At 35.4% G+C, this 25,455-nt stretch overlaps 1 protein-coding gene across 1 annotated transcript in view; it reads right to left on the minus strand.

Annotated features, from left to right (window-relative positions):
- The window catches only part of CPNE8 (copine 8), a 255,234-nt gene that overhangs the window by 102,250 nt on the left and 127,529 nt on the right, over positions 1–25,455 (minus strand). The window contains exons 7-8 of the mRNA XM_004390125.1: positions 12,759–12,822; positions 4,914–5,017 (exon numbers count right to left, since the gene is read on the minus strand). Of these exons, the coding sequence (XP_004390182.1) occupies positions 4,914–5,017; positions 12,759–12,822 (168 nt within the window). The remainder of the gene's footprint in view (positions 1–4,913; positions 5,018–12,758; positions 12,823–25,455) is intronic.

The following is a 25,455-nucleotide window of genomic DNA, read 5'->3' on the forward strand; positions in this document are numbered from 1 at the left end:
GAAATTGGGGATAGCTTTAGAGGAATGATCAGTCAAGCAAAGGATTTGTTACTTAATTACTTTATTTTTTCAAAATGAAAAATAAACAAAAAAATAACAGCAAGGTTGTATGTTAAAGGAAAAGATCCAGTAGAGAAGAAACAATTTCTGATGCATGAGGGAAAGAGAAAGGCTGGAGCAATGTCTTTGAGTAGGTGAGAGTGGAGGGGATCTAGGGCATCAGTGGAGAAGTTAGCCTTGGAAGCACAGATAGCCAATCTGCAGGAACCATTGGGATGGCAGAGAACACAGGTAGATGTTGTGATGGGAGCATAAGGAAATGCTCTGACTGCTTCTGTTTCCTCAGGAAACAGGAAGCATGATCATCAGCAAAGGGGGAAAACGGGCAGAAGTACTGAAATGTCTGGGAGACAGAAAATTGATGCATTAAGGATAAGAAGTAGGATTGCTGGACATTACACTTAAAATTAGCATCATCAGTTAACAGTAAGACCACTCAGTATGTGGTTCTCTCTTTATCTAAACTATTGGCTCTGAATAGCTAAAGAACTACTAAAAGGAAGGAAGACAGCGATTCAAAAGCACACAATTAATTAGGAGTAGACTCTATGAAGCCTTAAACTTGGTTTTCTAGTTCAAATTTCATTGTTGTTTCCACCAAACTATGTAATCTTCATATATCCATCAGCTCCTGGAAATGTTCTTGCCTAATGTGAATTTATGCAGCAGTTCATGAGTTACAAAACATATAAACTGATCTTGGTAAGAACAAATACCAAAAAACCCAGTCCTCACAAAGAACTTAGTCATGGTGTTCCAAATGCAGGGATTTCTCTATCAGTCACACAACATGGAAATAGTACATAAATACCAGAGTGAACATACTGCATCTAACCTCCACAAGAAAATGGTCTCATTTTGAAAACCCTGTGGGCCCATTCTCCTCCTCTCAGGCAAGGGGGTTTGTTTCTATTAAGAGATGGGATAGAAATATAGTATAAAGAGATCCAGTGATCATTCATTGCAAGACTTACAACATTAGCATCATCTTCTTCTCTGTAGTATTCTAGCCCAGCGAAGGAAGCTCATGTCACTAAATTGACAGAGCTCAGGAGAACATATCTGTGGTCAAATGTTCTCAGAGTTGACTCACCTGAACCAATTTAGGAACTACTGGGAGTAAAAGGCATTGAAAGATAGAGGGGAGACAGAGAGGACTCTGAAAAGGGCAATCAAGACACAGAAAGCAGAGGGAAGGAAAGCAAAGGGGATAGGGAAGAAGTAGGCAGGAAAAAAAACACAGACAGAAAAAATGAGGACTGTCAAAAATATAGAAAAAGAGTTTTAAAAAATCCATAGGGACCCAATTATGGGAAGACACAACACGCTGGTTGTTTTAGAAACAGGCATCTGTCTCCTCTCATAATTAATTCAGTACATTCCTAAAAATCTACAAAAGTGGATTTCTCTTCTTCTTCTATATCATATTCTAGTACATAGAAAGTCTTTGGTATGGTGATAGGTAGGTAGGCAGACGAGAGTGAGAGAGAGAAAGATGGTTGGTCTGACCAACCATCTTCAAACAAATACATTCAACAGTTTACTTGATTCTGACTCATAGTGACCCTATAGGACACAGTAGAAGTGCCCCATAAGGTTTTCAAGAAGTGGCCAGTATATTCAAACTGCTAACCTTTTGGTTGGCGGCTGAGCTCTTAACCACTATACCACCAGGGCTCCACTGAATATTTGGCCTCTTCACTTATGGTTGAATCAAAATCCCTGTCATATTCCTAGCATCACCAGTGGCAGTCATTAAATACTTTGACACTTGAAACTTCATATTCTTCTTAAGAAAGTGACTCTTCTTTAGTAAGATATTTATAAACCAGGTAGTCATTTGTCTCCTATTAATCATTCTCACTTGTAATGCATTAGATATGATATAGACCGAACAATCGCACTAGTAAGAATTTCAGTACTCATGTAACTAGTGAAAATTCTGATAGGAATGTGATGTAGCTTTTTCTAATATTCAGGAGTATTGCTATATAAATATAAGTGTGTGTGTATTACAAATATTATTGTAAGAAAAATATTTCCTTTATTATAGAAATCATCTATATTAAAGTAATTTAAACAAAGTGTCATTTATGAAAACCAGCTATTCCAAAGGAAAATTATTCTTACCTCATGAATACCAGGAAAATTACTAAATAAACTTGAAAGCAAGAAAATAATTCAAAATCATATATTATTAATTTTTTAAAATTAATGCTTCTAATAAAATTATGTTTTTATTGTATATTTTAAAATTAGCATCCAACACACTATATAGCAGGCACTTTTTCAAATGTTAAAAATAAAGCTGAAATCAAGTAGATACACAAGACTGAATGGGCAGCTCCTGTCCGGAGGTGACATGAGAAGGCAGAGAGGGTCAGGAGCTGGTTGAATGGACATGGGAAATCCAGGGTGGAAAGGAGTGTGCTGTCACAATATAGGGAGAGCAATTAGGTTACATAACAATGTATGTATAAATTTTTGTAGGAGAGTCTAACTTGAATTGTAAACTTTCACTTAAAGTACAACAAAAAAAAATAAAGCTGAAACTCTTAGTTAAAAATAGAGACTTACAGGTAAAATATGAGGAGTAAAAGCATTTTTACTTTACTCGTTCAAAACTCATCAAAACAAAACAGAAAATGTGTGTGTGTTGAGGCTTATTAAATTTTAGTAATAGTTGTCTTTAAATGATTTGAAATTTGGATAAGTTGTACTTTTTTCTTAATACTTAGATTTTATATAATAATGTACTTTTTTCTTAATACTTAGATTTTATATAATAAAAAATTAGTATCATTTTTATAAGCACAATGCTTTTTTCTTATAAAAAAAATAAAAGTATTAATAAAAGTCTCACCAGTAGCAAAAAATGTGTGATAAACTAAAATTCTATAATTTTATAACTACTCTTTATATAATTTTTAAAGAATCTTTAAAGAAAACTAAATAAATAAAAATAGAAAATTCAGGGAAAAAGTAGTTCAGAAAGGAGGAGCCTTTTTCATATTGATAAAAATAGTGTTCAGTTGCAAAAGATATTCTGACAATTTTACTACCAAAATAGAAGGGAAGTACACAAAACCCAATAATATGGCACCATAACTAAAATATCCTACAGCTGTCCTATAGCTGCATCAATAAAAATTCCATGATAAGTAAAGCATCATTTTATGCTGCTCAGTGTATTAACTTTAAGTAGCAAACTTCCTATTTGTATATATGTATGTTATGGATTGGATTATGTACCCCTAAAATATGCATTGTAATTCTAACCTCTGTACTTGTAAATATGACCCTGTTTTGAAATAAGGTTCTTCTTTTGTTATGTTAATGAGGCCACACTAGGGTAGGGTGGATCCTAAACCAAATCCTTTTTGAGCTATAAAAGACCAGATTTGATACAGAGACACACACAAGGAGAAGAGGAAGACAGGTGACAGACGTATCTACAAACCAGGAATTCCAAAGATTGCTGGCAGCTACTAGAAGTTGAAATAAACAAGGAAGAACATCTACCTAGAGCCACGCACTGAATTCTGATTTCTAGCCTCCTGAACTGTGAGAAAATAAATTTGTGTTCTTTAAAGTCCCCCACTTGTAGTATTTCTGTTATGGCAGCACTAAGTAAATAAGACAATGTGATATTTTATATACTTATTACTTAATGTTAACATGTATAACTTTATTAAGTGTAGTAATAGTGACATTTTTTTCATTCTATTTCTTTCTCTTTTAAATTTCCAAACAATATTCCTTCTTTAGCTATTGCTTTGTTATAAATAGTTAAGGGAAACAAAAAATGAAAACATTATATTATTAGATACTATTAATAATGAAAAATAATAATTAACTTATATGTTCTTTTCTGGTGTCGGACATGCTTTTAAGTATTTTTTTGTGTAGTAACTCATAATCTTCTCAACAACCCTATTTAGTAAGTATTGTTATTACCCCATTTTCTTACGAGAAAACTAAGGTTTACAAAGGTTAAATAAACTGTCCATGGTCCCATGGCTATTAAGTAGCAAGGTTATAATTTAAATCCAGGCAAGAGCTTTAGACCACATTTTTAATCAGTAAACTTTTCCACAAATACTAACAGTACAGTGTGAATCAAAGAAAATGACAGTCAAATATGTTTAATGTTAGAGTCATATGTATTAAATTATATAATTGAAATCTATGCTAAAACCCATGGGTACATTTTCAAACACACAAAAATCAGTCTATTCCCTACTGGCAAAAAATATTCAAGTTGCTAGAATATAGTAAAAATTTTATTTAAAATTAGATATCATTAGAAAAAAACTATAGCATTTAAAAAAAAAAAAAAGCTGCCTTTGAGTTGATTCCGACTCTTAGTGACCCTATAGGACAGAGTAGAACTGCTGTAAATCTTAACCAAAGTAGACAGCCACATCTTTGTGGAGCGCCTGGTGGATTCAAACTGCCGACCTTTTGGTTAGCAGTCAAATGCTTAACCACTGTGCCACCAGGGCCCATAAAATTTACTTCTCTTCTCAAGTAAAAGGTTCAAGTTTAATTCTATAACAAAATACATTAGTTTCAGCATTTTAGGTTTCCAGAAAAGTGTAATTACTATATACTATAAAGGCAATATTTTATGAAAAGTATATCAGAAATGTTTCTATGAAATTGAGAATCATTCATTTTAAATACCAAGCAAAACACATAAAATTACACATTGTTATTGCAATGCAAAAATCGCATCAATTTTTAAAATACCAAAACATTTTACTTCATTTATCAGTTTAATGAGATTCTGCAAAAAATAATTCAAATATCATTCTTATCATAGAGTTAAAATACACAAAAGATAAACCTACCTGCCATCTTCATTACTTCGATAAAATACAAGAAAAGGATCAGATTTTCCAAAGAAGTCCTTCTTGTCCAATTTGTTTGCACAAAATTGCATCAAAACAGCATCCTAAAAACAAAATTAATAAAACAGCTTAAATTCTGGGCTACAAATACCTAGAAACTGCAAACCACAAGCAAGACTTGACAAAAAACCAAATTTGCCATTTTAATGCAAATGGAAAAGTATGCAAGAGTCCCAGACAACATAAAATTGTTTTGTAAAGGACTGTGAGATAGTAAAAAATCGACTCTGCAAGTTTTAATTCTAGTCACAGTAGTATTATTTTTTAAAATCCTTTAATGTTTTCCCCCTTAAGAGTGATATTAAGCTAGATGACACTCATTATCATCATCCAGTTGTCATCAAGTAGACTCTGACTCACTCTATGTATGACAGAGTAGAGCTGTGCTCCATAGGGTTTTCAATGGCTAATTTTTCGGAAGTAGATTGCCAGGCCTTCTGAGGTGCCTCTGGGTGGACTTGAACCTCCAACCTTTTGGTTAGCAGTCGAGTGCTTTAACCGTTTGCACTACCCAGTTACTCCCTAGATGACGATTCAAAAAAACCAGACCTGTTGTCGTTGAGTCTATCCCGACTCATAGTGACCCTATAGGACAGAGTAGAACTGCCCCATAGAGTTTCCAAGGGGCACCTGGTAGATTCAAACTGCTGACCTTTTGGTTAGCAGATGTAGCTCTTAACCACTACACCACCAGGGTTTCCTAGATGACAATAGGTAGGCACTATTATAATACAGCATCTTCATTCACTTCTTCAGTCATTCAGGTACACATAGGCTGTTTACTAAGCATCTACTATATCTTACATGTTGAGCATACAATGGGAAGAAAGACAAATATAAACTCTGGCCACACTGTTTATAATCTAGTGGGGCGACTCCTTAATTATACACAAGTACACCATTGTCTCCATAACTATATTTTAAAATAATTTCTGTAATATTGGACTTCAAGTAAAGTACCTTCATTTTTATCTATATTTTAAATTGTATATTTGTGTAATTATTATGCCAGATAAATCACTTTTATCAAGCTATATACTCAAGTATTCAAAATCTACATGATTGAGCTTAAAGGAAAATAAGTTGGGGTATCATAATTCAAGGAGGTTAAACAATCAAATAAGCAGGATAAGTATTTTAAAAATAGAAAATATGTAGTAATTTAAAAATTAAAATCAGTGTCTTAGTTTTTGTTTTAAACTGCAGGGAGATGCTAAAATTTTTGGAAAGAGGTGGAAGGTCTAAGTAATTCAGATTAAATTAGGAGGCCACAGTTTTAAATACCATTTGGTGAAAATGTTAGCGATTACTAAAATAGCACTCTCTCATTCACCACATCCTTATTTTGTAGAGTCAAGCAATTATTAAGCATCTACTTAAAATTCTCATTATATCTGTTTAGTAATTCCAGAACACTATACAAAAGATTCATTCATTCATTTACTCACTTAACAAACATTTCTCAAGCAATACTCAAGCTAAACTCGAGGAATGGAAAAATGAATAAGACATTTTGTGCCTTGGAAAGTTCATAATTTACATTTCTTATTTTCAAAAGCATCATTTTAGTGTCAGTTCACATTATTATTTAGTATACAAAATTGGTAACTTCCTTCAGAGGAACATTCATAATAGTGCAGGAAATACTCTTCTAGCCAGACCGAGCAAAGATATACATTTTAAGAAAAATTAAACAAGAACAAAGGTAAGAACAATATAGACATCACTATCACCTCAAACTGCTCTACCATGATTGTTTTCTTTTCAAATTTGAGGTTTATAGATCAAAATTTGCTACCCCATCCATTAAGGCGCAAGCAGTGAGAGAATCATCTTGGATGAACTAACTACACAATGAAGGGCAGGACTGAGAAGGAAAGACTGTGTTGTGTTTTTTGAACACCCTTTCATCTCCACATACAATAAATACCGTTGGGAGAGAATGTTTCCTAAGATCATGGGGACAACTCCAACGACATTGTTTTTGCTGTAGAATAAGTCATTCTTTTTAAAGACATTCTCCCAAAGCACCTGGACCATAATACAAATTCCCAAGAAATATTCTGACATACTTAAAATGCATACTAGATAAATGAAATGTGTATACTTCAAATTGATTGTTAATAAGACTCAAAGAGATTAAATATTGAAACAATAATTTTCATATTCTCATTGTTAAACTTAATAACAAGTTTTAGTTTTCCAAATTATATTCCTTAAGGTTTGCAAAGTGAATAACTGATTCAAAATAAAAAATTTCCTCAAGGCACTGAATTATATAACCTTGGGGGGAAAATGTTTTTGCAATTACTCTGGTTAATAATTTAGCAGGAATTCTACCCATACAAAGAAATCTAATTTTGGGAATTAAAAAAAAGCATTTATTTATTTTTAGAAATACACAAACATCTTTGCAAAGGTGTTTTTCTTCTTTTTTTTAATTCTCACACTTAATGTCACCTGATAAATTTTTAAAATCTTTCTTCAGTGCTCTAATCCAGTATAACTAACTTCCTATTTATAAAATCCACTTGGATTTATAAAAATCTACTTGGATGTTTTGCAAGTTCAAAACTAAGCATATTTAATATCTATCCCTAAACTTGCTTCTCCTACAGTTTTCTCAGCTCAATTAGTGGCATCACTACTGACCTAACCGCTCAAAGAAGCCATCTTTGGTTTCTCCCTTTCCCTTGCGCTTTATCCAAACCATCACCAAGCTGCACCACTCTACCTCTAAAACATTTCCCTTCAGCTCTTAGTTGACACTAACCTCACCTGAGCAAGTGCAGTGGCATTGGCTCCTTCCTCGCATTTCTACTTTTGAAACTATCCAAACCTTTCTCCATTCAGCAGTCAGAATGATGTTCTTCAAACATGAAAGAAATCATGTTGCTCACAATTTAAAACACTTCCAAGTTTCCCATTGCATTTAGGATACAATACTAAATCTTTAGAATGGCCCACAAAGCCCAACGTGAAAGAGGCTTGGATGAGCTTTTTCCACCTTCACCTGGCAGTTTTACTTCAATCACCCCCTAACTCCTTACTGCTCGCTATCACACACCAGACATACTCACTCTTTTCCACCTTAGAACATTACACAAGCTGTGCCCTCTGCCTGGAATTCCTACTTTGGCAAACCACTACTCATTCTTTTGGTCTTAGCTTAAATGTCACTATCTCAAAGAAGCCTGTAGGGACCACCTCTCCAATATAAATTAGATGCCACATCGTACTCTCTCATAATATATTTAAATCCTTATGACATATCATGACATATATTTAACTGCATAGTCATCTCATTAATGTTCGTCTTTCTCAAGAATTATGTGTCTATTAAAGGCAAAGGCCAGAGTTTTCTTTGTCTGTTTTTTTTTTTTTTTTCTTACAGAAAAACCATCTGAGGAAGAATAAGAACAATTTGCAGACGCAGAAATTAAAGTGCCAAGAATATAACTTCTCTCAGCTGAATAGTGAAAGAGACAAGATTTAAATTCAGGTGTTCTGACTCCAAAGCCTATGCTCATTGTACAACAAGTTAATAACTGACAACTTGTTTTAAATAAAAGAAAATGTAGCTTTATATGGTGTTAAATGTAATATAAAATTATTCAAAATTCTAAAAGATAATTTCTGATATTTTTAAATTACCCTAAAATGTAAATAAGGAGATACTGTCTTTAAAAAAGGACAAATATTGCATGGTTTCACTTTCATATAAGGACAAGAATAGGTAGGTATATACAGAGAATAACATTCTTTGATGGTTACCAGGGAGGGAGAGGGAGGGAGAATCACTTCATAGATAGTAGACACTTGTTATTTTTGTTGATGGGAAAGGAAATACCCAATATGAGTGAAGTCTGCACAACTTGACCAAGGTAAATGATAACACTAAGAAGTATGCAACAATAAAGGACAATTTTGATAAACGCTATAATATATACAATTTTACAACCATAGTAATAATAACCAAAAAATAGGTGGGTGGTTACATAGGTAGATATGTACGCATATATGTGTATAGGAAGGAACATGTGAGTATATGGACGTGCATATATAGGTGTATCTGTAGACATGTATGTACAGGTTTGTGTGTGCTGCATATGTATTCAAATATATAATAAAGCACATAGGAAGCACAGTTATGGATACTTCCTAGACATAACCAAACACCTCACAGGATTGGTTTACTGGGTTTGAAGGCTTAGGATCATAGTCTCAGGGGACAACTTGGTCAACTGGCATAACATAGTTAATAAAGATATTGTTCTACATCCTAGCTGGGTGAGCAGCATCTGGGATCTTAAAAGCTTGTGAGTCGTCAAGATACAACTAATAGTCTATACTCATCTGGAGCAAAAGAGAAAATAGGAACTCAAAGACTCAAGGAAGAAACTAGTCAACAGGATTAATAGCCCACAGGAACCAAGGCCTCATCTATCCTGATGCCAGAAGAACTAGATGGTGCCCAGCTACCACTAATGACCATTCTGACCAGGGACACAAGAGATGGTCCCAGACAGAATCAGAGAAAAATATAGAACAAACCTCAAATTTCTAAAAAAGGCCAGACTTACTGGACCAGTAGAGACTAGAGGAATCCCCAAGACTGTGGCCCTGAGTTACCCTTTAAACTTAGAACTGCAGCCTCTCCTGGAGGTCACCTTTTAGCCAAATAATAGACTGGCTCCTAAAATAAATAGTATCATCCGGGAGTACTGTGCTCTTTAACAACAATGGAAATAATAAGAATGCTGACACGTTGTGAAAAATGTAACCAATGTCACTGAACAATATGTATAGAAATTGTTATGTGGGAAACTAATGTGCTGTGTAAACTTTAGCCAAATATACAATAAAATAAATAAAAAAAAAGAAGACATTGTCTCTTCTGAAGTAACTATAAACATTTCTTTGAATTCACTTGTATATTCTACCATACTAGCATAGTAATGTAATATTATACCAAGGTTTATAAGTATTAATAAAGATGCTAATAATTGGTAAAGCTGTAGCTAAGACTGGAACATAAGAAATGAAAGATAAACTTAGATCATACTCATTAAAAATATTAGCTCTATATTTTATGAATATGGGACATATATGTTTACCTATTGAAAGATAAATCCAAATGTTCTTAGTGCTTCAGTAGTAAAAAGGAGAAGGGGAGGACCTTGGTCACTAAGTAACAGATTCTATTTCATCTGCATGGAAGCTTTAGAAGAATTTTTCGTATCTTTCCAACCAAGACAATAGAAATGAAAGGGGAAGATATTTAATATGCAGTCTGTGCCCTTGGTCTCTCAATTCCATTTTGAGAAATTGAACTGACGATAACGTGTGCATTGGCATATTTATACAAAATCATCTTAATGAACTCAAGACCTTGACAAAATGGCATGTTAATGTCACCATAAAGAATTTTTCTTATTGACCCTGAACAGATTCTTCTTTTCCCTCCCTCGTTATATAAAACACACACTATCATACAAATATACAAATTTAGAGACAAAAAGTATAAAAGGTTATTAGGTGAAATAACTAAAAGACATATCAATGTGCCATTTTAGCTGAAAAACAGGAATGTAGATAATATTTCTATATTTAAATAATTACATGACTTTTGAAAGGCATTTTTAATACATATACAATGCTTCCATCTACATTATATTAGCAAATTTAATGTTATGGTCATAGTTTATCAGAGCTGGAAAATTTCTTAACAGTCTAGTGACTGGTTTACAATTTTTTTCCCTGCAAATATGGAAATTAAACTCAGAGCAGTTGAGTGATTTGGTAAGTGAAGTACAAATTAGCAGTAAAACCAAAATTCAACTGCAGTCTGATGATCTTTCACTGTGTTATATTGCAGGTAGGTTCTGGGTAGTTAACAGACAAGAAATCAGAGACTCATGTGGCTATGACTTGCCCAAAGATAATGGAGAATGAGGAATAGGGAAGTGTTAATTTGAAGGCCTTTTTAACTACTTAAATTCTAATGTTCTTATTTAATTCTCTCCACAAGCTTGTTATTATAGTTTCCTATCGTTATCTGAACGTAAAGAAAACAAAAATCCTCACAACTGAACCAATAAGCAACATCATGATAAATGGTGAAAAGACTGAAGCTGTCAAGGATTTCATCTTACTTGGATCCACAATCAACGCCCAAGGAAGCAGCAATTAAGAAATCAGATGACGTACTGCACTGGGCAAATCTGCTGCAAAAGACCTCTTTAAACTGTTGAAAAGCAAAAGTGTCACTTTGAGAACTAAGATGTGCCCGACTCAAGCGATGGTATTTTCAATTGCCTCACATGCATGCAAATGCTGGACAATGAATAAGGAAGACAGAAGAAGAATTGATGCCTTTGAATTATGGTGTTGGCGAAGAATACTGAAAATACCATGGACTGTCAGAAGAACAAACAAATTTGTCTTGGAAGAAGTACAGCAACAATGTTCCTTAGAAGCAAGGATGGTGAGACTTCATCTCATGTACTTTGGACATGTTATCAGGAGGGACCAGTCCCTGGAGAAAGACATCATTACTGGGGAAGTAAAGAGTCAGGAAAAAGGCGAAGACCCTCAAGGAGATGGATTGACACTGTGGCTGCAACAATGGGCTCAAACATAGCAACAACTGTGAGGATGGCACAGGACCAGGCAGTGTTTTGCTCTGTTGTACAGAGGGTCGCTATAAGTCGAAACTGACTTGACAGTACCTAACAACAACAACATTGTTATCTCACTCTTTTTTTTCCCCAACATCCCAAAGATATGTAATCACTTGGAATATAATATAGTGCTCTGACCACATTGTCTCAGAAACATATTATATGTATAAATCCACAGTAGTTAGCTGAAGAAAACCTCTGGAGATTAAAATTACAAACTAAAGTAATAAAATAAATTATAGGTCCCGATATAAAAATTTTTATTTTATGGCCAATGTTAAACTATTAAATTGTTAGTATTCTCTGTTCCTAATATCATGAAGCAAGAAATCTAGATAAAAAACCCGAGACATATAATCTAGGACAAACTTTTTTTTTTCCCGGAAATAACAATTCCCAAAGAACCACTGGGCCACATAAAACACATTATACTGCCTTCAGATTCAGACAGCCATCATTACTTCCCTTGTGGAGTGTCACAGCTATCACCTCATTTCTTGGCGACAGTGAAATCACTGAATATGAGTCAATCAGTATAGCAGCAAATCAACTAAAAATAGCAGTTTTCTAAAAATACAGACTATGCACTCTAAGTAGTCATGTTCCTATCTATAGTGGTGGCTGGTCCTCTCTTCAAATGTGAATGGAATCCAATTAGAAATATGAAAAAAACAAGTATGTTTTATTTGAAGGCACTAAAACTCAAGTAACTACGCATTTTCTTTCATAATCACATATAAATCTTCAAAATTTTTGCAAGAATTGAACTGACTGGAACAATTGGTGATTCCTTATCCTAATGCCTAAAAATATGGTGTTGACATTAGGTTTTAATTTAATAATTTCTATTCTTTAGAAAGATTGTTAAAATAACTGGTTATCTTTTTTTGGCCTATGTAATGTAGTTTCTCTGGTTAAAATATACACAAAATATAGTCAAAGGGCTAAATATCTACATTGATGTTTTATGGATTTTAGAATTATGCAACATAGTTTTATTTTTTGCTAAAATTACTTGAGAACTAATTATTTAAATACTGTTTCAGAAATATTTCTGAGAAGTACTAGAAATATTTTTTAAACTGAAGAAATACTTACTTACCCTGCAACAATTTAATTCCTCTGCTGTAAGTATGATAGTACCACATTTCTTCCCTGGAATCCCTCTAAAAAATATAAACACATTGATATTTTCATATTAATATTATGTATTATATTATATATATATATATATTTTGGTAACTAAACAAAGAACATACTACTAATAGATTAGTTTGTCCCTACTAGAACGTTTTCTCAGTCTTAACCATTTTGAGTCTATCCTATAAATCCCCACTTCCCTATGAAGCCTAATTTTTTTAATTTTATTTTATTGTTATACTTTAAGTGAAAGTTTAGAATTAAAGTTAGTTTCTCATACAAAAACTTATACATACATTGTCATGAGACCCTAATTGCTCTCCCTATACTGTGATAGCACATTCTTCCTTTCCACCCCTGACTTCCCGTGTCCATTCAACCAGCTCCTGACCCTCTCTGCCTTCTCATCTCACCTCCAGACAGGAGCTACCCATTTAGTCTCATGTATCTACTTGAATTAAGAAGGACACTCTTCATGAGTATCATTTTATGTTCCATAGTCCAGCCTAATCTTTGACTGAAGAGTTGGCCTCGGGAATGATTTTAGTGCTGGAAGCCCAAGTTTTTTAATGTCTTTTTTTTTTTATTATGTGGTGAAATATACATAATAAAACATTTGCCAACTTAATCATTTTTATGCATACAGTTTAGTGACATTAATTACATTCATGACACTGTGCAACCATCACACTGTCTTTTAACATGACTTCCAACACGCTGGTCCTCTGCCCAAGAAGCTTCAATAGCTCCATATTAAAGATTGGATGTGAAATATAAACTTTCTTCCATGGTTTCTAAGTTTTCTATATAATTAAACCCTATTCCTAATTTTGGTTTTCACTACTTCCCTATCCTTTCATCAAGCTGGTTACTTATTTGTGCTTATTTCCTCCTTGTGTTCATTCTTATGTCCTGACATGCCGTAACTTGTAAACTGATCCTTGTTCTGCCTGAGCATTTCCAAGTCCCCAGCTATGGTTCCATTTATTCCAGGAAGTCTTACCCCAGTCTCACACAAAGCTCAGCCTTCTCTCAATTCCTATTGTACTTAGCATCATTACCACAAGGTTTAACATTCAATTATTCTTAAATTGTTATAATAACATATTTTTATGTTTTTTTTTCTCAAGTTGATTATAAGTTTTGTGACAACAAAATTCATGGGTTAAACCTCTGTAAACCAACAAAATTAAATATCTATATATTTGTTCAACATATGAGCAAATATATATAATATATAAGCAAAATTAAGCAAAAAAACCCACTCCCACTCGATTTTCTTTCCACATATCCCCGGTGTATATATGCTCATATAGCTTCTACTTGAAGCCAAGAGCAAAGTTCACTAGGTATATGCAAGGCATGTACATGGTTCCCAACTTCACACCAGAGAATATAGAGACAAATCCATGAGAAGCTTCCAACAAGTAATCTTAATGTTCTAACGGTACTTTTCATGGTTCTTTGGTCCTATCACAAATCATAGCCCAGATTCTTCTGTGTGCTGCAGAATGTTATAGCAAACCATAAGTTGTGGACTTCAGAGCCCAACAAATGTTTGTTTGTTTTTTCTCCTTAAGAATATAATTCATTCTTGATAATCTATGCCAACATACATACAATAAACACACAACCTCCTGCTCTCCATGTATAGGGAAATTGGAGTCTTAGAGTAACTTGACCAGGAACAAGGTGAAAGAACAGAGAGTTAACCTATTCTGAGTTGTAAATATGTAAATATAACTTGTAGTTGCTCTAAAACTGCTCTATCCCTTCTTTCTCCCTATTCTCAAATTTTTTTCTGTAGAGGATTACTCAGTTTTGAGCTAAAAATGTCATCTCATAGCTTTTGCAGGGAAATACCTACCACAAAATCTTGTCTCTACCATCTGTTTACTGCCTATTAGGGTAATTGCACATGTCAGGATCTTCATTTTCTCTAGGTCTTCATGACTAAGAGTTCAATTAATTTAAGGTTGCACATTTTTTCTTACAATATCATATACTTGAATTTTAGCATCCTTAATCAGTTAATTTTTCTAATCTAGCTGTACCTTCTCTTCCTTGTACCTGTGAATCACAAGATTTATATTTCTAGTATTATGGCAAGCTAAACACTCTGACAGAACATCTATTTGAAAACACTTAAAAAATGTTGAATAAAATATGCAAAAGGTCTTTATAGATGCTCTGATGAAGAAAGAACCAATCAGAAGCTGAAGATGGAAAGCCAGTAAGATAAGCAGAGCTAAACACTGGCGAATTTGAGCTTAAGCTTCAGTTTTTATGGCTACTCAGGGAATAAAGATGAGAGAAAAATAAGGGGGAATTCACAAGGTAGGCAGTTCAATAAATGGGCAACCCACAGCAAAAAACTTGGATTCCAATAACTATATTGTTTTATTGTAGCATGAAATAGATATAAACATTCACCTTGGAAGGGCCTTCAAAATAAATCCCTGCCTTAAAACTTGGTGATGAATGAAAGAAAAAAATTATTGTAATAATTCAGCTCTTAACCATGTTTACTACCTTAATTTGCACTACCTGGATAGTTACAAGGAGTCCCTGGGTGGCACAAACAGTTAAAGACTCAGCTGCTAAACGAAAGGTTGATGGTTCAAAGCCAACAAGAGTGCCTCAGAAGAAAGGCTTGGCAATCTGCTTCCAAAAGTCATAGCCATGAAAATCCTATGGGGTGCAGTTCTACTCTGCAACACGTGGGGATGCCGTAAGTTGGAACTGACTCGATGGCCACTGGTTTGGTTCTTTTTTGCTTTGGGTAGTTACAAAACTTCAAACCGAAAATTCTGTTTAATTCAAGAAACCAAAAATTCTGTTTAATTCAAGTGATCATAAGATGCTTGGTAAATATAAATACTTCCTAGAAGAGTTCACCTTCAAACTACATCTCAAAACAGTCTCAGATTAAAGTTTAAATATATATATTTAAGTAGACATACACACACACACACGTATATGTGGCTTCAACAATGGGCTCAAACACAGTAACGATTGTGAGGATGGTGCAGGACTGGGCAGTGTTTCGTTCTGTTGTACAAAGGATGACTATGAGCTGGAACTGACTCAATGGCACCTAACAACACCACACACACACACACACACACATGCACAAACACACACACACACAAATATTATATCTGTCTGCCTATCCATCGGTCTGTCAGTCTGTCTGCCTATCTATCGGTCTGTCTGTCTATCAGTCTGTCTGCCTATCCATTGTTCTGTCTGTCTGTCTGCCTATCCATTGGTCTGTCTGTATGTACGCCTATTGGTCTGTCTGTCTGTCTGCCTATCCATCAGTCTGTCTGCCTATCCGTCAATCTGTCTGTCTGCCTATCCATCAGTCTGCCTGCCTGTCAGTCTGTCTGTCTGCCTGCCTGCCAGTCTGTCTGTCTGCCTGTCAGTCTGTCTGTCTGCCTGCCTGTCTGCCCACCTGTCAGTCTGTCTATCTGTCTGCCTGCCTGTCAGTCTGTCTGCCTGCCTGCCTGTCAGTCTGTCTGCCTGCCTGTCAGTCAGTCTGCCCGCCTGCCTATCATCTATCGATCTATCTATAGATTGATCGATCTATCTACCTACCTACCCACCCATCTCTCTATCTGTATACTCTTTTTAATATATCACAAAACACTTATGGAAAGTGCATAATAAATTAGTCTCCAGAAACAACAGGTTGGAGAATGACACAAAGACTTAGGATACTGGAAATATTAGATGCAGTATACAAAATATAAAAAAATCAAACCCACTGCCATCAAGTCAAGTTGGAATCACGGTGATCCTACAGGACAGAGTAGAACTGCCCTGTAAGGTTACCAAGGCTGTAAATCTTTACTGAAGCAGATTGCTTGTGGAGCGGCTGGTGGGTTCGAACCACCAGTCTTTCAGTTAGCAACCAAGCTCTTTAACCACTGCACCACCAGAGCTCCTTAAACAAAATGTAAGTATGTATATATGCATAAAATTAAAAAGAATGGAAATATGAGTAATTAGCAAAGAACTATAAAATAACCAAGAATATTTGAAAAAAAATGTAATAGTTTCTAGAAATAAATAATAAAAATAACCATATAATATAAAACTCAGTGGATTAATGTAACAGCAGATTAGACACATTATAAGAGATAATTAGTAAACTGAGTGATGAACATGAAGAAATTATCCATAATTTTACCCATAAGGTCTAACATAGGTCCAATCAGAGTTCCAGAAGGAGAAGAAAGAATGAATAGTGGAGATGCAATATTTGAAGAGATAACAGCTGGGAATACTCTAGAACTGGTGGAAAAAAACATTAATGCCCAGCGTTAGGAAGTCCAATGAATCACAAGAAGCATAAATAAAAATAAGTCATACCTAGACACATGATAGTGACATGGCAAAACACCAGAGATGAAGAACATATCTTCAAAGGAGTCAGAGAGAAAAGACAGATCAACTACAAATACAAGAATATTAAACCAAGAGCTGATTACTCAAAAGCAATCCGGGAATCTGAAAGACAACTGAAAAAATATCTTCAATGGTTTGAAAGAAAATAACTGTCAACCTAGAATTGAACACCCAGTGTGTATCTTTTTTTTTCTAAATTTTATTTATTTTGTTATTGTCTTTGAGCATATACACAGCAAAACATATACCAATTCAACAGTTTCTAAACGTACAATTTAGTGACATTGATAACACTCTTCGAGTTGTGCAATCATTTTCACCCTCCTTTTCTGAGTTGTTCCTCCCCCTCATTAACATAAACTCACTGCCCCCTAAGGTATTTAATGTTTTGAGTTGCTGTTATCATTTAATCCCATATAGATAGTTCTTAAAAGAGCATAATGCTCAAGGCAGGCCTTTGTACTAGTTAAGCTAAACTATTACTTGGTTTTAAGATGACTTCAGGGGATATTTTGGTTTCAAGTTTAAAGTAGTGTATATCTCTTAAGAGCAAGCATAAACTGCATATATTTTCAAACAAAAACTGAGTGAATTTACAGCCGATTCCTTCCTTGGGAAATTCTAAGTGTGGATTTCAACCTGAAGGAAAATGATCACACATAGAAAGTCTGAGATAAAAGAAGAAATAATAAGAAAAGCAAAGGAAATATGGGTATTTGGATAACTATGGACAAATCTTAATAAATACTGAATATAAATAAGTAATGCTAATGTTAAAAAATAAAATAGGGAATACAAATGATAATTATACCATTAACCAGGAGGGTGAGATTTTAAGTTAAAGTCTTCTGATGTTCATCTATTGTTCAGGAAGGAAGTAACAAAGTGAATAAATCAAATTGGTTAAATTACTTAGAAACTTCTAAGAGTCCACGTTAAAAAAAAAAAAAAGAATTTTACAACATCAAGGTTAAAAAAGAGCAAATATGGAAAGATGCCTTTAAAATCCATTCAACTCAAAAGAAACGAAAGGAAAAACAAAGAAAGGAAGTGCGGGGCAGATGAGAAGTGCTAAGTAGGTGATGGAAATAATTCCAGAGAAATAGTTACTAAAGTAAATGTAAATGAACTAAATGCTCCAGATTAAAACAAAGATCATCATTATATATATATACATATAAATCCTTAGGCTCATTTACAATAGACATTTAAATTTAAGGATTTAGAAAATTCAAAAAAAAGAACTATATACTAGGGAAAAAAATCTAACCATAAAGAAAGCCAGTATACTTATATTAATAGCAGAAAAGGCAAATTTTTAATCTAAAAGGATTGCCAGAAAGTTACTGTATAATGACTGAAGTTTCAATTATTGGAAGATACAATAATCCCAGCCCTGTATGCATCCACTACAGCTCAAAAATATATAAACCAAGAAGTGACAGAACTACAAAGATAAAATAATAATAATATACCATTATGTTGAGCAATTTTAATCTGGAAAACACTGCGTTAGACAGATGATCAAGGTAACATGACCTGTGATAAACCATGTTAATATCATGTACTCCTGATATAATGTGATGAGAAGGGAACTTCACCTCAGTGGTCTTGCCCCAAACATACAACTCCAATCTAACCATAAGAAACATCAGACAAAACCAAATACAGGGATATTCTATTAAATACCTAATCAGTATTCCTCAAAACTGTCAGGCTCATAAAAATAGACTGAGAGCTAAGAAGAGACTAAGGAAACATGACTAAATTCAATGTGGTATCTTGGACTGAATCCTGAACAGAAAAAGGATATCAGTGGAAAAACAAATGAAATCCAAATATTTGGTTAATAATAATGTATCAATGTTGGTTTCTTAGCTGTGAGAAATGTACCATAGCTATGTAAAACGTTGATCTTAGAGAAACTGGCCACAGGATATACAGGAACTCTCTGTACTATCTTCACAACTTTTCTGTAAATCTAAAACTATTCTAAATTTAAAAGGTTATAAAAACAATACATAGTCAAGAAAAGACAAAGATAGCCTGAGGAATTATCCCTGGTTAAAAGACTAGAATCAAGACAACTAAATTTATGATTAAATTTTAGACTGGGGGAAAAAGAAAAGGACATTACTGGGACGATTTTTGACATTTGATTAAAAACTGTAGATTAGATAACATCATTGTATAATTTTAAAATTTCCTAATTTTGATGGTAACATTTGGATTAGGTTAAAGAATATTCTTGTCCTTAAGAAATAAACCTCCTGAAAAATCAAATAGTTATGCTCATCAAAAGACTTTTCCAAAAGAGTGAAAAGAGAACACACAGACTGGGGAAAAAAATTTTGGCTATGACATATCTGACAAGGGTCTAATCGCTGAAATTTATAGAAAACTCCAACAACTCAACAATAAAAAGACAAACAACCCAATTAAAAAATGGGCAAAGGACAATGAACAGACACTTCACCAAAGAAGACATTCAGACAGCCAACAAATGCATGAAGAGATGCTTGCGATCATTAGCCATTGTTGCTGTTTGTTGTTAGTTGCCTTTGAGTTGGTTCTGACTCACAGTGACCCTATGTACAACAGAACAAAACACTGCCCAGTCCTGTGCCATCCTCACAATGTTTGCTATGTTTGAGCCCAGTGTTGCAGCCACTGTGTTAATCCATCTCTTCGTGGGTCTTCCTCTTTTTTGCTGATCCTCTACCTTACAAGCATGATGTCCTTCTCCAGGTCTGGTCCCTCCTGATAACATGTCCAAAGCACATGAGACAAAGTCTCGCCATTAGAGAGATGCAATTCAAGACTACAATGAGATACCATCTCACACCAGTAATAATGGCACTGATCAATAAAACAGAAAACAACAAATGCTGGCAAGGCTGTGGGGAGATTGGAGCTCTCATACACTGCTGGCGGAAATGTAAAATGGTACAACCAGTATGAAAGATGATATGGCACTTCCTCAAAAAGCTAAAAATAGAAATACCATATGATTCAGCAATCCCACTCTTAGGTATATACAACCTAGAGAAATAAGAGCCGTGACATGAATAGACATATACATACCCATGTTCATTGTAGCATTATTTGCAATAGCAAAAAGGTGGAAATAGCATAAGTGCCCATCAACAGATGAATGAATAAACAAACTGTGGTACATACACACAAGGGAATACTATGCAACTTTAACAAATAATGATGAATCCACAAAACATCTCACAATACAGATGAAACTGGAAAATATTATGTTGAGTGAAATAAGTCAATCACAAAAGGACAAATATTATATGAGACCACTGTTATAAAAAGTTAAGAAAAGGTTTTCACATAGACAGAAACATTCTTTGATGGTTACCAGGGATGAGGGGAGGGGGGACCAACTAAATAGTAGATGTGTACTAACTTTGGCAAAGGGAGAGATAATACACTATATGGGGGGGAGTCAGCATAACATAATCAAGGTAAAAGAAGACACTGAAAGGTACACAAAAGACAACAGCAGTAAATACTAATACATATATAATCCTGCAACAACACTAATAACAAACAATAATGTACAAGTGGTTATATATGTAGATTTGTAAACTGAACAGGGGGTGGGAGGGCATATGTAAGTACACCTACGTACATATATATGTGTACATGTTGCAAATATACCCATGTATGCAATAGTGCGCACAGGGGACACAGTCATGAAAACTCAGCCATAACCATATACTTCCTGGGACTGAGATACTGGGCTTAAGGGCTAGGGACTATAGTCTCGGCAAACACCTAGGTCAATTGGCATATCATAATCCATACAGATACATCTTACCTTGGTGAGTAGCAACTGGGGTCTTAAAATCTTGCAAGTGGCCATCTGAGATATAACACTTGGTCTCTTCCTGTCTGGAGCAAAGAAGAGTGAAGAAAACCAGAGACTCAAGGAAACAATTAGTCCAAAGGACTAACAGATCACATGAACCAGTCTCCAATAGCCTGAGACCAGAAGAACTAGATGGTGCCTGGCTACCGTTACTGCTCTGACCAGGACTACGATAATAGATCATTGGCAGAGTGGAAGAGAAATGTAGAATAGAATTCAAACTCAAAAATAAAATCAGACTTACTGGTCTGATAGAGACTCTTGGAACCCCTAAGACTATAGCCTTTAGACACCCTTCAGACTTGGAACTGAAATCACTCCCAGAGATCACATTATATAGCTCACTGCAATGGAGTCAATTACAACTGATAGCAACAACAGACAGGCCTATAAAAAAAACAACACCAGTGAGGAACGTACACCTCAGAACAATCATCTATACAAAACCTAAAGGGCAGCATTTGCCCAAAAGCAAAGTGCAGAAGGAAGGTAGGGGCAGGAGAGCTGGGCGAAGGGACACTGGGAACCTAGGCAGGAAGAGTGGAGTGCTGACTCATTCAGGGGTTTGCAACCAATGTAACAAAACAGGCTGTGTATAAATTGTTGATTGGGAAACTAATATGTTCTGTAAACTTTCACCTAAATCACAATAAAATGTTCAAAAAAAGGAATATACACTGAAGTATTTAGGAGAAAAGAAGACCTGGTGGTACAATCGTTAAGCATTCCGCTGCTAACTGAAAGGTTGCAGTTCAAACCCACCAGCCATTCCATGAAAGAAAGATGTGGCAGTCTTCTTTTGTAAAGATTTACAGCCTTGAAATCCCTATGAGGCAGTTCTACTCTGCCCTATAGGGTCGCTATGAGTAGGAATCAACTCCACGGCATGAGTATTTAGGAGAAAGGCAGCACAATGTCTTCAAGTTACCCTCAAATTGTTCAGATACACATGTATACAGACATATGTATATGCAGGAATTGGCTTGAAGGCAACAGGTTTGGTTTTTGGTAAATGTATATATGGGATAGAGGAAGGGAAGGAGGGAGGGAGAGAGAACGAATGCAAAAGTAAACAGTGTAAAGTTAAACACCTATCGCAAGTAAAGAATCAGGGTAAAGGGCATACAGAAGTTTCTGGTGCTACTCTTGAACTTTTCTGCCCAATTGAAATTACATCAAAATAGAAAGTTACAAGATAAATTCTGAAAATAGTTTCTCACACTTGTATTCTATCATACTTTGTGATAAATAGAATAATTGTACTCATCCCCAAGACCGTTGACAATACTTCTCAAGGGAATTATTAGAGATGAATAATCCTTTCCAATGGCAGTTCCAATCCACCAGCCACTCCTTGGAAACCCTAGGGGGCAGTTCTACTCTGTCCTATATTGTCACTATGAGTCAGAATCGACTCAGTGGCAATGGGTAAATCCTTTCCAAAACTGAGCACATGAAGAATAAATGGCCTTTTAAGAGACTGGGTGGTTTGGCTTTTGTCCATTTTGGTTTGCTTTCTTGATTGTTGCAGTTTTGTTTTGTTTCTAACTATAAGATTTCTACATACTTCTTACTTCTCCACTACGGCTGCCACTGCCTTAGTTCATACCTTTATAACTTTGGCAGTTTTCTTCTTCCTAATGGGTCTCCCCCAATGTGTCTGTCAGTTTGTTGTAGTGTGGGGGTTTGCGTCTTGCTGTGATGCTGGAAGCTATGCCACCGGTACTCAAATACCAGCAGGGTCACCCATGGTGAACAGGTTTCAGCTGAGCTTCCAGACTAAGAAAGACAAGGAAGAAGGACCCAGTAGTCTACTTTTGAAAAGATTTAGCCAGTGAAAACCTTATGAATAGCAGCGGAACATTCTTTGATATAGTGCCAAAAGATGAGCTCCTCATGTTGGAAGGCACTCAAAGCACAACTGGGGAAGAGCTGCCTACTCAAAGTAGAGTCGACCTTAATGACGTAGGTGGAGTCAAGCTTATGGGACTTCCATTTGCTTATGTCGTACGACTCAAAATGAGAAGGAACAGTTGCAAACATCCATTAATAATCGGAACGTGGAATGTACAAAGTATGACTCTAGGAAAACTGAAAGTTGTCAAAAATGAAATGGAACACATAAAGATTGATATCCTAGGCATCAGTGAGCTGAAATGGATTGGTATTGGCCATTTTGAATTAGATAATCATACGGTCTACTATGCTGGGAACAACAACTTGAAGAGGAACAGTGTTGCATTCGTCGTCAAAAAGAACATTTCGAGATCTGTCCTAAAGTACAACACTGTAAGTGGTAGGACAATATCCATACGCCTACAAGGAAGACCAGTTAATATGACTATTATTCAAATTTATGCACCAACCATTAAGGCCAAAGATGAAGAAACTGAAGATTTTTACCGGTTCCTGCAGTCTGAAATTGATGGAACATGCAGTCAGGATGCATTGATAATTACTGGAGATTGGAATGCAAGAGTTGGAGACAAAGAAGAAGGATGGGTAGTTGGAAATATGGCCTTGGTTGATTCTGGAGATCGCATGACAGAATTTTGCAAGACCAATGACTTCTTCATTGCAAATACCTTTTCTCACCAACATAAACAGTGACTATACACGTGGACCTCGCCAGACGGAATACACGGGAATCAAATTGACTACATCTGTGGAAAGAGATGATGAAAAAGCTCAATATCATCAATCAGAACAAGGCCAGGGGCCAACTGCAGAATAGACCATCAATTGCTCATATGCAAGTTCAAGTTGAAACTGAAGAAAATTAGACCAAGTCGACAAGAGCCAAAGTACAACCTGAGTATATCCCACCTGAATTTACAGACCATCTCAGGAATAGAATTAACACATTGAACACTAAGACCGAAGACCAGACGCGTTATGGAATGACATCAAGGACATCATACATGAAGAAAGCAAGAGGTCATTAAAAAGACAAGAAAGAAAGAAAGAAAAGACCAAAATGGATGTCAGAAGAGACTCTGAAACTTGCTCTTGAATGTCGAGCAGCTAAAGCAAAAGGAAGAAATGATGAAGTAAAAGAGCTGAACAGAAGAATTCAAAGGGCAGCCCGAGAAGACAAAGTAAAGTATTATAATGACATGTGCAAAGACCTGGAGTTAGAAAACCAAAACGGAAGAACATGCTCTGCATTTCTCAAGCTGAAAGAGCTGAAGAAAAAATTCAAGCCAAGGATTCTATGAGGAAAATATTAAATGACTCAGGAAGTAACAAAAGAAGATGGAAGGAACACAAAGAGTCACTATGCCAAAAAGAATTGGCTGACATTCAATCATTTCAGAAGGTAGCATATGAGCAGGAACCAATGGTACTGAAGGAAGAAATCAAAGCTGCACTGAAGGCATTGGTGAAAAACAAAGCTCCAGGAATTGACAGAATACGAATCGAGATGTTTCAACAAATGGATGCAGTGCAGGAAGTGCTCACTCGTCTATGCCAAGAAATTTGGAAGACAGCTACCTGGCCAACTGACTGGAAGAGATCTATATTTACGCCTATTCCCAAGAAAGGTGATCCCACCGAATGCGGAAATTATCAAACAATATCATTAATATCACACGCAAGCAAAATTTTGCTGAAGATCGTTCAAAAGTGGCTGCAGCAGTATATCGACAGGGAACTGCCAGAAATTCAAGTCAGATTCAGAAAGAGGATGCGGAACCAGGGATATCATTGCTGATGTCAGATGGATCCTGGCTGAAAGAAGAGAATACCAGAAAGATGTTTACCTGTGTTTTATTGACTATGCTAAGGCATTCGACTGTGTGGATCATAATAAATTATGGATAATGTTGCAAAGAACGGGAATTCCAGAACACTTAATTGTGCTCATGAGGAACTTGTACATACATCAAGAGGCAGTCATCTGAACAGAACAAGAGGATACTGTGCAGTTTAAAGTCAGGAAAGGTGTGCATCAGGGTTGTATCCCTTCACCATACTTATTCAATCTGTACGCTGAGCGAATAATCCGAGAAACTGGACTATATGAAGAAGAATGGGGCATCAGGATTGGAGGAAGACTCACTAACAACCTGTGTTATGCAGATGACACAAAACAACCTTGTTTGCTGAAAGTGAAGAGGACTTGAAGCACTTACTGATGAAGATCAAAGACCCACTTCAGTATGGATTATACCTCAACATAAAGAAAACAAAAATCCTCACAACTGGACCAATACGCAACATCATGATAAACGGAGAAAAGATTAAAGTTGTCAAGGAATTCATTTTACTTGGATCCACAATCAACACCCATGGAAGCAGCAGTCAAGAAATCAAATGACACATTGCATTGGGCAAATCTGCTGCAAAAGACCTGTTT

This window comes from Trichechus manatus, unplaced genomic scaffold, assembly GCF_000243295.1.
Source record: "Trichechus manatus latirostris isolate Lorelei unplaced genomic scaffold, TriManLat1.0 scaffold00285, whole genome shotgun sequence".
Classification (NCBI taxonomy): domain Eukaryota; kingdom Metazoa; phylum Chordata; class Mammalia; order Sirenia; family Trichechidae; genus Trichechus; species Trichechus manatus.